The sequence below is a fragment of the Hordeum vulgare genome, chromosome 5H (assembly GCF_904849725.1).
Source record: "Hordeum vulgare subsp. vulgare chromosome 5H, MorexV3_pseudomolecules_assembly, whole genome shotgun sequence".
NCBI classification, from domain to species: Eukaryota; Viridiplantae; Streptophyta; class Magnoliopsida; order Poales; family Poaceae; genus Hordeum; species Hordeum vulgare.
This window is the reverse complement of record NC_058522.1, coordinates 465,981,606-465,996,213: the sequence shown is the minus strand read 5'-3', so window position 1 is coordinate 465,996,213 and position 14,608 is coordinate 465,981,606. Positions and strand designations below refer to the sequence as shown.

General features: G+C 46.6%; 1 protein-coding gene across 1 annotated transcript; it reads left to right on the top strand.

Annotated features, from left to right (window-relative positions):
- Nucleotides 1–395: 395 nt before the first annotated feature.
- LOC123398895 (histone H2A-like) lies at nucleotides 396–1,114 on the top strand. The gene has a single exon (XM_045093341.1). The coding sequence runs from the start codon at nucleotides 468–470 to the stop codon at nucleotides 966–968; it is 501 nt and encodes a 166-aa protein (XP_044949276.1). The 5' UTR covers nucleotides 396–467; the 3' UTR covers nucleotides 969–1,114.
- The last annotated feature ends 13,494 nt before the right edge of the window (nucleotides 1,115–14,608 follow it).

The window sequence follows — 14,608 nt, the reverse complement described above, 5'->3', positions numbered from 1 at the left end:
AAACTTTGATAAAAGTTGACAAAAAAATTGACTCTATGTTAAATGGACCATAGCGACAATAAAGTGTGGCAAGTCAAAATGTGGCAAAAACCAAACATATGCCAACTAAACTGTGGCTGTCAAATTTTGGCTTGACTGGCTGAAAACCAAACAGGCCGTAAATCTCTCCCTCGTAGGCGGGAAAACGGTGGCGCGAAAGTTGACGTGCTCAGGAATCTCGTCGCGCCTGATTGGCCTAACCGTGCCACCCACGGATCGCTCCTCCCCAAACCAGATCGAGACCGTCCACCCCCATCCCGATCCCACCGTCGAACGCCCACCACCCGCGGATCGACGGGCCCACCACAGCCGCGTCCGCCCCATCTAAATACCCCGCCCCCTCCCGTGACCTCCCACCACCGCAGCTCAGTCTGGCTCTCTCCATCTCCATCCCAATCCCGACCTACCGCCCGCTCCCGCAGCAAGGCATGGACGCCTCCGGCACCGTCGCGAAGGGCAAGAAGGGCGCCGCCGGGCGCAAGGCCGGCGGCCCCAGGAAGAAGTCGGTGTCCCGCTCGGTCAAGGCCGGCCTCCAGTTCCCCGTCGGCCGCATCGGGCGGTACCTCAAGAAGGGCCGCTACGCGCAGCGCGTCGGCACGGGCGCCCCCGTCTACCTCGCGGCCGTCCTCGAGTACCTGGCCGCCGAGCTGCTTGAGCTCGCCGGGAACGCCGCCAAGGACAACAAGAAGAGCCGCATCATCCCCCGCCACCTGTTGCTCGCCGTCAGGAACGACGAGGAGCTCGGCAAGCTGCTGGCCGGCGTCACCATCGCGCACGGCGGCGTGGTCCCCAACATCAACACGGTGCTGCTCCCCAAGAGGACCGCGGAGAAGGAGGGCAAGGCGCCAAAGTCCCCCAAGAAGGCGCCCAAGTCCCCCAAGAAGGCCGCCAAGTCGCCCAAGAAGGCCGCCACCCCGAAGAAGGCCTGATGGAGATGCGTTCTGTGTCGTTTAGGCTGTGTGCTGCGTAGTGTTCTTCTTCTGAATCTGAATAGGGGTGTGAAGTCGTTCGTTAGTTGTTGATGTACCTTGTGTTGTGATGGAAGGAATTCAGAAATCTCGTTTGAGTTCCCAAATATGCACTGGAGATTTGCATCTGTGACGCGCGACATGTTGCCCGTGCCACTGAAATTGGCAAATGAATTTTGACAGCTGACAGAGTCGTTCGGTTCATTTTTGTGGATTCAGTTTACCGCTCCGTTCTTTTGTTGTTGTTGAGAACAGAGCAGTAAACCATGCACAGAAACGGATCAGTGAACTGAATCTGGATGTAAATTGCGCTAAATAGACAATTTTGATGAAATTGTGTTGGATGGAATTGAATAACCTGCCTTCCAATACTTGACATCGCTTGCTGTGGGGAAGCAAACATCCACCACAACGAACGGTTCACGCCGCAGAAGCCGCCTTGTCTTAACTGTTCCTTGTGATTTCTGAAGTTTCCACGGAGGCAGACGACTCTGGGTATTACTTGTGCTAGCGGCGTCGCAGTGGAGGCCGTCCATCGGCTGGGTGCAGGACTGCAGGTGCAGCATGACCTTCCCTTCACCACCGGGGGTTAATTTCCGAACAGCTGGGATGTATGGAGAGGGTTGTCGTAGCAGATCTCTCTTTCGAAATAAGTGACGCTGTCAGTGATGTCAAAATGCTCAACCCCGTTGTGATTTGTGAACAACAGCTTTTATCTTGTTCTTTTTTCTTGGGCTGATGGTTGGCAGCAGCATGTAAAATTGGCTGTTTTTCATCTCCTGCAGCACGCCATCTGATATTTGCTCTTCTTCGTCACATTGCAGTCTGCCAGAGAATCAGCTTCTCAGCCTTTGACGAAGCGAACTTACTGAAGGTGAACTCCAGCATAGACAAAGGCCTCCTTTCTTTAGTGCATTGAGATGATCGACAACCCGTTTGTTATTGTAAACCGGGACGCGCGGGTTAGGTGTTTGACGGCACCAATTCGTGAGAACAGCCCTGATGCGCCCCAGTTTGATGCTGATTAGTGAGGTTGACGAGCTGATGTGCCTGATGCTCCTAGTCCACTCTTCCTGTATAATGTTTCTAATTTCCCCTCCATGTCCACCAAGTGGTTCTCAAACCTCCACCAAGTGATTCTTCGTGAATTCTATGTACTCCGTATTTAAACTTAATAGAATTTGGTCCTATTCGGGAATTAATACATATTTTAAAAATTAAAGTTTTATGAATAATCAAAATTTTCATGTAGTTTGTGGTTCTAACTAAGAATAACTTGACAAAGCGAAAATGAGAGTGTGGAACACGATGCTGCTTTCCGATCAGATAGAATTATATAAAACATCTTTCTCAAATACCTTCTTGGTAAAATTTAAGGTGTATGATTAAATGTAACGTTTAGTGTTAGCCCTCCTAATATTATTAACACATTATTTGGAATGTGGCTTAACGGAATGAAGCCAAGCACTGCGGAACATATTTGAAGAGTATGTGTATTATTTTGGGCTTTATGGAACTTCATAAACGACATAATTTTAAACAAACAAACACTATAATTTTTTTGCAGGTTATATACACAGACACTGCTTGGATCTATATGTGGTCGTTACTCGGTCATGCGAAGGCCAAATAGCTTATCGGGGCGAGCAGCCGTCCGATCCGCAGATGGGTGCTCCGTCGGGCATCAAAATTTTCCTGAAACGGCGGTCAAGTTGCAAAAACAATCGTTTTGTTGCAAAAAAGAAACTTTGGACCTAACAATTCCTGAAACAACTGTCGAGTTTCAGAAACAATCGCTTTGTTGTAGAATTTTTTTTGTGTCTTTTTGCAACATAGATAGTATTGCGAGAGAAATTTTTGCAAGAAAGGTCATGTTGCAGAAAATTTTTGCAGCAAAGGTCAGGTTGCAGGAATTTTTGCAAACTTGCTGCGAGCGGGCTGGCACGCGACGGCGCTCCGGCGGCGCGGGGCGACGGGCGGCTGGCCCGTGGCTGCGGGAGGCGAGGGAGCTGCCCCCTTGGTCGTGTGAGCTCGCCGGCGTGGCCGTCGCCGGACATGGCCACGGCGGCCCTCCTGTCTTTCCAGATCCGTTCCATGTCAGATCTGAGGCATGCGATCCCTGTATAATCCAACGGCTGGGCAAGAGGTGGAAGCATCAGTTGAATCAGCCGGTCGGACGGAAACTTTTTTCTTTTTATAATCTATTATGTCTCCAAACAGGACAGATTATGGTGTAGATTATAAAAGCTAGATGAACAGATTATTAAAAACTCATAATCTACTCTACACCAGCTAAAATCAGATTATGGATTGCTAATGACCCATTACCCTTGTAAAGTTAGAGATAATTACATTCCTACCACCGCCACCCTCCTTTTAAAAAAAAACAAAGGCTGGACAGGTCATTATGAATGTAAAACATGGATTACAATTTATATAATCTGGCCTCCAAACATGTCAACCTAGATTATTTTTATAAATCAGATTATATAATCTATCTTTATAATTCAGGTTATCATAATCTATTATGATTCCAAACAGGGTCTTAGATGTCAGTTTAATTATATGCTGTTTAATCATCTTGACGTGTTTTCCTCGGTTGTGGCAACTTTTAGTTCCGATTTACTTTGACTCAATAGCGAGGGTTGAGACTGCTATTACATAGATCACAAACCCATCCAGGTGGAGTTCAACGAGGACACATCCAAATGCAGATTATTTCGGTTTGAGAACGATTTTTTAATGAAAAGGAGGGCTACCCGTCTGATGACTTCAGTTTATCAAAATGATGCATGCGCTTATATTATTAGCAAAAGATTCAAGAAGATCCAAGCATTCGCCCCAAACTGATGACTTCAGTTTTTTTTATGAGAGGTGACAACTTTAGATGGCAAACATGGTATTTTTTTGAACTCGAACAAAGTTGCCATCTCATGTCAACTAAAATTAAAATAAAAAACATTTGCTAAAATCCGAACGTTCGAGACTTATTAGGGTCCTCGTTATTTAGTTTTCTAAGTACCGCGTGGACCAAATGATCGACCCTTTGTGCGCACCGACGTCCTAGGACCGTGTCGACGTTCTTGGAATGGGGGTAACCAGACCTGCCTGCTTGCGGCCCAGGGCTGGCCCACTTCATCAACCCAACATCCGGAGGCTCGACGTCACTCAAGGCAAGGCCCTCGCGAGGGGCCAAGCCTCGCGAGGAGGAACGACATCAAGACCCGTAGTGGGCCTCCCGAGGACCCCTTCGGAGCGGCGGATATTCCGAGGTGAGGCGAGGCCTCAGGAGTCAAGGATGACGTATGGGAAGGACAGGCGAGCAGCAGACTGCAGGACAGTGCAATTTCCCCTTTAGTGCAAAGGAGGCAAGGTACCAGGGTTCCCAAGGCATCTTCCAAAGGTTTCCTTCCTAGTGCAACAAAGCGGTCGTCGCCCGCCAGTAGGGAAAACGTCATCCCCGGACCCGTCCCTGCAGCGCGGGCAACTACTTTGCACGCGAAGACCACCGTTGGGCAGGGGAGCATGTTCTCCTGTTCCCCTTCAAAATTGGCCACTGTGGGATCCCTTCCCGCCAAAACGATAAGGGAAGAGGACCCGGGCTGCCACCATATATAGAGGATAGGTTGCTTCGTAGAGGGGGCGAACCATTTGTTCTTGAACCAGCACCACGCAAAGCCACCCAGCCTCCGGAGGCTCTTAAGCACTGTACTAGTTCATCCACTAACCTACCCGTGAGGCAATCCAGCAAAGCAGGAGTAGGGTATTACACTTCCCAGCAGCCCGAACCTGGGTAAACTGCCGTGTCCTTTGTCTTCCTCACCATCGAGTGAGTTCTTTGCCTTATTAATTGAGTAGCAAGTCGGGTTAATCGAAGCTGCTAAGTGGTCTCCGCGCGCGCCCCTGAGTTCGAATCCTTAGTGTTTTGCGGAGCCCGAAATCCGACATTTGGCGCGCTAGGTAGGGGGCGCGTGTCGGAGCCTCCATGCCAACAGTAAGAGCCAGATCTCGACTCGACGACTCCATGGAAAGTGCAACCGCCAACGGCCGCCGGTCCACGACGATGAACGGCGTCTGAGCAAGCAGGGCCGCCCCTGCTGTCGCGTGTATCCTCGGCGGATCACATGCGCCACCTTCCGGTCGTCACGTCAAGCGTTTCCTACAGCGCGGGGGGAGGGGGGGGGGCTCACCCAAGGCCCGAGCCCCCGGAGCGCCGCGTGTGGCCGGAGGTCAACATCACCTTCGGCCCCGACGATCACCCCAAGGCCACGACGGCCGCCGGGACGCTTCCCATGTTGTGCAGGCCGACCATATCTGGCGTGGCCGTCTCCAAGATCCTCATCGACGGCGGCGCGGGCCTCAACGTCATCTCAGTGGAGGCCTTCGATGCGCTGCGGCTACCCCGAGAGCGGCTTGCGCCCTCAAAGCCCTTTTCTGGGGTGGTGGCAGGGTCCATCGCCCCCGTGGGATGGATTCGCCTCCCCGTCACATTCGGCACTGATACGTCTCCAACGTATCTATGATTTTTGATGGTTCCATGCTATTATCTTGTCAACTTTGGATGTTTTATATGCATGAATATGCTATTTTATATCTTTTTGGGACTAACCTATTAACTCAGTGCCAAGTGCTAGTTTCTGTTTTTTCCGTGTTTTTGACCCTTTTTCAGACGGAGCCCAGATGGAATGAAACTTTACGATGATTTTTTTGGACCAAAAGAGACCCCCGAAGCTTTGGAAGAAGGCCAAAAGAGCCACGAGGGAGTCACAAGCCCTGACGCCGCCACCCCCCCTAGGTGGCGTAGGGCAGGCTTGTGACCTCCTCGTGGGCCCAACCGACGTAATTCCACCGCCATAAATTCCTATAAATTCAGAAACCTCCAAAAAGAAACCTAGATCGGGAGTTCCGCTGCTGCAAGCCTTTGTAGCCACCAAAAACCAATCTGGAGCCCGTTCTGGCACCCTGTCGGAGGGGGAATCCATCTCCGGTGGCCATCTTCATCATCCCGGCGATCTCCATGACGAGGAGGGAGTAGTTCTCCCTTGGGGCTGAGGGTATGTACCAGTAGCTATGTGTTTGATCTCTCTCTCTCTGTCGTGTTCTTGAGATGTCTTGATCTCGATGTACCATGGGCTTTGCTACTATAGTTGGATCTTATGATGTTCTTCCCCTTCTCCTTCTTGTAATGAATCGAGTTTCCCCTTTGGAGTTATCTTATCGGATTGAGTCTTTGAGAACACTTGATGTATGTCTTGCACGTGTCTATCTGCTGTGATCAACTTGCGGGTTTGTGACAATTGGGAACCTATGCATATGGGTTGGCACACGTGGATTCATGTGAGTACTTGATGTATGTTTTGGTGATCAACTTGCTGGTTCGTGACATTGGGAACCTATGCACATGGGTTGGCACACGTTTTGACTCGCTGGTAGAAACTTCGGGGCACTCTTTGAAGTTCTATGTGTTTGTTGAATAGATGATTCTAAGATTGTGTGATGCATATCGTATAATCATACCCACGGATACTTGAGGTGACAATGGAGTATCTAGGTGACATCAGGGTCTTGGTTGATATGTATCTTAAGGTGTTATTCTAGTACGAACTCTATGATGGATCGAACGGAAAGAATAGCTTCGTGTTATTTTACTACGGACTCTTGAATAGATCGATCAGAAAGAATAACTTTGTGGTGGTTTCGTACCTGACAATAATATCTTCGTTTGTTCCCCGCTATTAGTGACTTCGGAGTGACTCTTTGTTGCATGTTGAGGGCTAATTATATGACCCAATTATGTTATCATTGTTGAGAGAACTTCACTAGTGAAAGTATGAACCCTAGGCCTTGTTTCCACGCATTGCAATACCGTTCGTGCTCACTTTTACCATTTGTTACCTTGCTGTTTTTGTAATTTCAGATTACAAAAACCTATATCTACCATCCATATTGCACTTGTATCACCATCTCTTCGCCGAACTAGTGTACCTATACAACTTACCATTGTATTAGGTGTGTTGGGGACACAAGAGACTCTTTGTTATTTGGTTGCAGGGTTGCTTGAGAGAGACCATCTTCATCCTACACCTCCCGCGGATTGATAAACCTTAGGTCACCCACTTGAGGGAAAATTGCTACTGTCCTACAAACCCCTGCACTTGGAGGCCCAACAACGTCTACAAGGACAAGGTTGCGTAGTAGACATCAGGCACACACTCCAACTTCCGTACCAAGGAGATCGACTTCGACGTCGCCCATATCCACCTTCCATACAACGCAATACTCGACTACCCCGCCCTCGTGCAGTTCATGGCGGCAACGCACCCAGACTACAACGTCGTCAAGATGCCCGGGAGCGGTGGCGTGCTCACCGTCGTGGGGGACATCAAGGACACCTCACGGGTTCTCGAGCTCTCCCACAAGGCCGCGGCCGCAACGCGTGCCAACCTCAGTGAAGAAGCACGCGCTGTGGAGGACACAAGGGACGTCCACGTCATCGCGCCCGTGAAGAAGAAGCAGTTGTTTTCCCAGGATTGGGCGAAGAAGAAGCAAGTTCCGGTGAATGAAGGAAGCTCGACTCCCACCTTCACCATGGGTGCAAACCTCCCTCAAGACCAAGAGACGACATGGGTGGGTTTCCTCAGGGCGAATAAGGACGCGTTCGCCTGGAGTGCCTCTGACCTGGTGGGGGTCCCAAGGGATGTCATCGAGCACCACCTAATGGTGTGCCCAAACGCGCGTCCAGTGAAGCAAAAGGCGAGGAGGCAAGCCCCGGAAAAGCATGCATTCATCGATTAGGAGGTGCGCAAGCTGAAGGGGGCAGGGGTCATTCGAGAGGTGTGCTGACTCTGTAACAGCAAACCTTCCCTTGCAACGTCACCAGAAGAATGCTGCTAGCACTCTCCGGCAATCGAAACTAGAAGAATGTTGTTGACGGCCCACCAGCGCGTGGGATCGTAGCAGTTTTTGAGGGTAGAGTATTCGACCCAAATTTGTTGATCGCCAAACAGGAGGTGAGAGGATACTCTCAAGTATTAGCAGCTGAATGTGTCAGATTCAACCACACCTGAAAGATTAGTATCTGCAAGCAAAGTAGTAACAGCAAAGTAGCGAGTAACGACAGTGGCAAGGAACAACAATAGTGACGACAGTAGCAAGTAGCAACAGTAGCAAGCGACAGTAGTAGCAACAGTAGCAGCAGAGCAAGACAAGTAACAGCAGCAGCAACAATAGTAACAGCAGCAGAGCAAAACAAGTATCAGCAACAGCAACAGTAGGACAAACTCGTAGGCAATGGGTCGGTGATTTGTTTGGATGATATTCATCATGCAACAGTTATAACACGGAGAGATATGTGGCTAGCTCCCGTTCGTCAATGTGATGTAGGTATGCATTCCGTGTGTCGCCATACGTGCTTAGGGAAAAGAACTTGCATGACATCTATTGTCCATCCCTCCCGTGGCAGCGGGGTCCAAAAGGAAACTACGGGATATTAAGGTTCTCCTTTTAATAAAGAACCGGACATACGCACTAGCACTTGGTGAACACATGAACTCCTCAAACTATGGTCATCATCGGGAGTGGTTCCGGTTATTGTCACTCCGGGGTTGCCGGATCATAACACATAGTAGGTAACTACAAATTGCAAGATCGGATCTAAAACACACATATATTGGTGACAACATAATAATTTCAGATCTGAAATCATGGCACTCGGGCCCTAGTGACAAGCATTAAGCATGGCAAAGTAGTAGCAACATGAATCTCAGAACATAGTGGATACTAGGGATCAATCCCCATCAAAACTAACTCGATTACATGATAGATCTCATCCTACTCATCACCGCCCAGCGAGCCTACAAATAGATTACTCACGAACGACAAAGAGCTTCATGGAATTGGAGAGGGAAGAAGGTTGATGATGACGATGGCGACGATTTCCCCTCTCCTTAGCCCAAGACGGACTCCAGATCTGCCCTCCAGATGAAGAACAGGTTGTGGCGACGCCTCCGTATCGCAAACGCGACGAAATCTTCTCTTTTTATTTTTTCTGGGATGAAAGTGAACTTATAGACGTGAGGTTGGGGGCGACAGAGCTGTGTGGGCCCCACAAGCTTGCCCACCGCCACCAGGGGGGTGGCGGAGGCAGGGCTTGTGGCCCACCGGCCCACCCCCTCAGGTGGAACTTGGCGCAGGTATTTTTCATATTTTCCAAAAATACTCCCCGCAAATTTTCAGGATGTTTGGAGAACTTTGATTTCTGCACAAAAATAACACCAAGGCAATTCTGCTGAAAACAGCGTCAGTCCAGGTTAGTTCCATTCAAATCATGCAAATTAGAGTCCAAAACAAGGGCAAAAGAGTTTGGAAAAGTAGATACAATGGAGATGTATCAACTCCCCCAAGCTTAAAACCTTGCTTGTCCTCAAGCAACTCAGTTGACAAACTGAGAGAGAAAGAAAAACTTTGACAAATTCTTTTTGATCTTGTTGTTGCAACTATGTCTAACTCATAACCATAATTTCAGCAAGATCACAAGTTAACCACATAAGCAAATGACACAAAGGTCTCACGGTAAACTAGTATCAATGGCATAATCAGCTAACGAGCAAATAATAATGAGTTTTAAATACCAACACTTCAATCAAAACAAGCATGAAGCAATATGAATAGGTGGTATCTCGATAGCTCTTTCTGAGACCGCAAAACATAAATGCAGAGCATTTTCAAAGACCAAGGGCTGACTAAACATTGTAATTCATAGCAACGGAGATCCAGTCATAGTCATACTCAATATCAACCAAAAGCAAAGCATAAAAATGATAGAGGTGCTCTCTAATTGGTGCTTATAAAAGAGGAGGATGACTCGACAGGAAAATAAATAGACAGGCCCTTCGCAGAGGGAAGCATTGATTTGCAGAGGTGCCAGAGCTCAAGCTTTGAAAACAGAGATAATAATTTTGGGTGGCATGCTTTCATTGTCAGCGCAATGAACAAGAGTTCTCAATATCTTCCATGCTACTCAATGTATAGGTGGTTCCCAAACAGAAAAGTAAAGTTTTAACTCCCCCATCACCAATCAATCACACTCCACGGCTAGCCGAATCCTCGGGTACCGTTCATACTAACATCAATCCGAGGGGAGTCTTGTTTTACAGTTATGTTTTTGATTTAAGCGTGGAACTGGGCATTCCAATTACCGACCCCTTTCTCGTGAATGACAGTGAATAAACAAATGTCGAGGATAACACTCCTAGCATGGAAGATACCAATAGCCCCCTGTCACCACATAAGCGGTTCGGGCACGCAAAACAGATTATTTCTTGAAGGTTTAGAGAATGGCACATGCAAATTTACTTGGAATGGCAGGTAGATACCACAAATAGCTAGGTATGGTGGACTCTCATGGAAAAACTTTTGGGTTTATGGAAGTGGATGCACAAGCAGTATTCCGCTTAGTACAAGTGAAGGCTAGAAAAAGACCGGGAAGCGACCAACTAGAGAGCGACAACAGTCATCAAGATGCAATGAGTTTGACTAACATTAAATGCAAGCATGAACAGGATACAAATCACCATGAACACGAACATCGTAGAGGCTATGTTGATTTTGTTTCAACTACATGCATGAACATGCGCCAAGTCAGGCCACTTGAAACATTCAAAGGAGAATACCATCCTATCATACTACATCATAGTCATCTCAAAATCTATGTTGGGAATCAAGACAAACCATTATAAGCTCTCAGCTAAATAAGCATGGCATCAGAAACTATGATCTCTAAATTGTCATTGCAAACATGGTTCTCTCACAACAAAGCTGAATCTAGGTCGACAAGCTAGTCATATTTACAAAAACAAAATAGATAGAGTTCATACCAGCTTTTCAGTCTCAGTCACTTCATCATATATCATCATTATTGCCTTTCACTTGCACGATCGAACGATGTGAACAATAATAAGGGTGCTCGTGCATTGGACTAAGCTGAATGTGCAGGCAAACACAAAGGAGAAGACAAAGTAATATGGCTCTTTGAAAGCTAAACAGGTAAGCATGCAAGAACCACTAATCATTGAAACCAATATCTTCTACCTTGACCCAAAGAAAAAGAAAACTATTTACACGGGAAAGCTCCCAACAAGCAAAAGAAGAAAGAAAAATCTTTTTGGGTTTTCTCAAAAGGACACAAAACAAGAAAACAGGAAAACGAAAATAAACTAGCATGGATAATAAAGTGGCAAAGTGTAAACACCGGCTAACAAAGTGAAAGCATAAGCATGAATGTAAAGTCGGTGAGAACACGTACTCCCCCAAGCTTAGGCTTTTGGCCTAGCTTGGTCTACTCCCATGGATGGTCCTGGCGAAACCCAAAATCATAATGGGTGTTATACGGGAGTGCTGCAGCCACTGCCTGAATAGCCGCCTCACGTAGTCGAGCAGCCGTCGCCTCCCTCTCATACTCCTCTGCCTCTCCTATGGTTATGTAGTATCTTCGTTTTACCTGAAAGTCAAAGAAAGCAGGAGCAGGAAGGGTAATATGGAAAACACGCTGCCGGTTAAATATCAAGTGGTATAGGAGGGATCTATGATTTCTCTCAAGGAACTGGTAGCGTGTTAGAGCAACACGATCAAGGTACGATGTACGGAGAGGAAGGTATTTTGGACGGATGGATACTCCAAGAAAATTTGCTAAGCGTGTAGCATAAACTCCACCAAAGAATCCCCCTCACTGGCATTTTTATTCAGCCTCCTTGCTATTATAGCTCCCATATTGAAGCTCCTGTCACCTGTTACTGCACTCTTAAGGATACTGAGGTCGGAAGTGCATAGGTGACAATGTGCACCCTTGCCGTTAATGCATCTACCTATGAAGAGGGCAAAGTAGTGCAAGGCAGGGAAATGGATGCTTCCTATGGTGGCTTGCGTGATATCTCTGGTTTCTCCAACAGTTATATTGGAGACAAAGTCTCTAATCGAAGACTTAGAAGGATCATTAATACTACCCCCATCGGGCATCTTGCAAATCCTATTGAAATCGTCCAAATCCATGGTATAGGATTTATCGTACAAATCAAACAGTATGGATGAGTCACGGCCAACTGAAAATTTAAATCTACGCACGAAAGAGGCAGTGAGCATAGCATACTGTTCACATTTATCTGAGAGGAACTCTTCTAACCCGGCATTGCGGACAAGTGTATCAAACTCATCCTTGAAACCTACTTCGATCATGAACTCATCGGAAGGCCATTCACATGGTTGTACCGGTGCGTCCCTTAGTTGAAAAGGTTCGGGCTCCCAAAAAGAAAGACGAGGACCCTTCTTACTTGAGGAACCACCATGGAACTTCCTCTTGAACATAATTTCCTTTTGCTGAAATTTTTGAAGTTCAAGAGAAAAGTGAATGAAGACCCACCACACCTTGTAGCAAGTACTCCTACTAGTGCCTAGAGACCGTATCACGCGCTAAAACTACTTGGGACCAGCTAAAATCAACATTTCTAGCTCAAGAACACGGTCACCAAGGTAGCAAGAATACACGAAGGATAAAGCACTAGAGCAAAAAATAATTGGACCAATGGAGGAGTCACTTACCAAGGAGTAATTTCCCCAAAACGGTTCGGAGAATGGTGCTTTGAGCAAGGAGATCGAAAATCACAGCCAAATGAGCAAGAGCACGGGTTTGAGCTGCGAAACAATTTTTTCTAGAGGTGGAAGAAGAGGCTGGGAGCTGGAATGAGTGGAGGGGGTCCCTGTGGCCCCCACAAGCTTGCTCTCCGCCACCAGGGGGGGGGGGGAGGGTGGCGGTGGCAGGGCTTGTGGCCCACTGGTCTGGCCCCCCAGGCCAGCTCTTAGGCCCAGTAATTTTCAAAAATTCCAGAAAAAGTCATACTAAATTTTCAGGACCATCGGAGAACTTTTATTTTTGAGGTATTTTTCTCCGGGATGCTCAAACAGAAAACAGGAAAAACTAAACTAATTCTATCATTTTTCTTCTAAGCAACAGAAAATGAAAGCTCAAAATAGAGGTATGTGACTCTTTGATTCATCCATTTCATGGTCATCGAAAGAAATCCGTTAATGGGGTTGATCAAGTCCTCATGACAAAACCTTCTCGAATCGCAAGAGAGAACGAAGAATTTTCAAATATCCACTAAGTCACCTCAATGGGGATATATATCTCCCCAACAAGCAAATCGTACTTCATCTTGACACGAGGAATAGGGCATTCAAAGCTCCCAATAAGAATCGATGAAGTTTTTTCGATAGCATTGATGCAATGTACTTGATATCGTTTCTTCGGAAAGTGAAATGTGTGCTCATTACCGTTGACATAGAAAATGATATTGCCTTTGTTGCAATCTATAACAACCCCTATAGTGTTTAAAAAGGGTCTTCCAAGGATGACAACCATGGCATCGTCCTCGGGAATATCCAAGATAACAAAGTCTGTTAAGATAGTGGTGTTAGCAACCACAACATGCACATCCTCGCAAATGCCGATAGGGAAAGCAGTTGATTTGTCGGCCATTTGCAGAGAAATTTCAGTGGGTGTCAACTTATCCAATTCCAGTCTATGATAAAGAGAGAGCGGCATAAGACTAACACCGGCTCCAAGGTCACATAAGGCAGTTCTTACGTAGTTTCCTTTAATAGAGCAAGGTATAGTGGGCACTCCGGGATCACCAAGTTTCTTAGGAGTTCCACCTTTGAAAGTGTAATTGGCAAGCATGGTGGAGATCTCAAGATCTGGTATCTTCCTTTTATTAGTCACGATATCTTTCATGTACTTGGCATACAGAGACATTTTGAGCATATCAGTTAACCGCATCTACAAAAAGATGGGTCTTATCATCTCAACGAAACGCTCAAAATCCTCATCATCCTTTTTCTTGGATGGCTTAGGAGGAAAGGGCATAGATCTCTGAACCCATGGTTCCCTTTCTTTACCATGCTTCCTAGCAGTGAAGTCATTCTTTTCATATTTCTTAGGTTGTGGGTTATCAGGATTAGCCGTAGGTTTAATCTCCACATCCTCATCATTGCTAGGTTGAGCATTATTATGAACATCACTGACCATATTGTCACCAGGTTCATGTTCATCACCAGATTGTGTTTCTGCATCAGACGCAAAAATATCATTAGGTTCTTCAGGTGTGATAGTATTTGGTGAACTAACATGTAGGTTTCTATCATCCTTCTTCTTCTCCTTAGGATGACTAGGTGTATCAGCATTGATTCCTTGAGAATCTTGATCATTTCTCTTAGGATGACCTTCAGGATACAAAGGTTCCTCAGTCATTTTGCCTCCTCTAGTAATGACTCTGACAGAGTTGTCATTTAATTCATTGAGCAGGTCATTCTGAGCTTTAAGTACTTGTTCTACCTGAGTAGTAATCATAGAGGCATGTTTACTCAGAAGCTTCAGACCATTGACATTTCTGTCTACACAAGCACTTAAATGGCTAAGCATATGAGCACTTTGTTACAAATGTCTGCTAACATAATCATTGAAACTCTGTTGTTTGGCAACAAAGTTATCAAATTCATCAAAGCATAGGCTAGCAGGTTTGTCAAAAGGAATATCACTCTCATCAAACCTA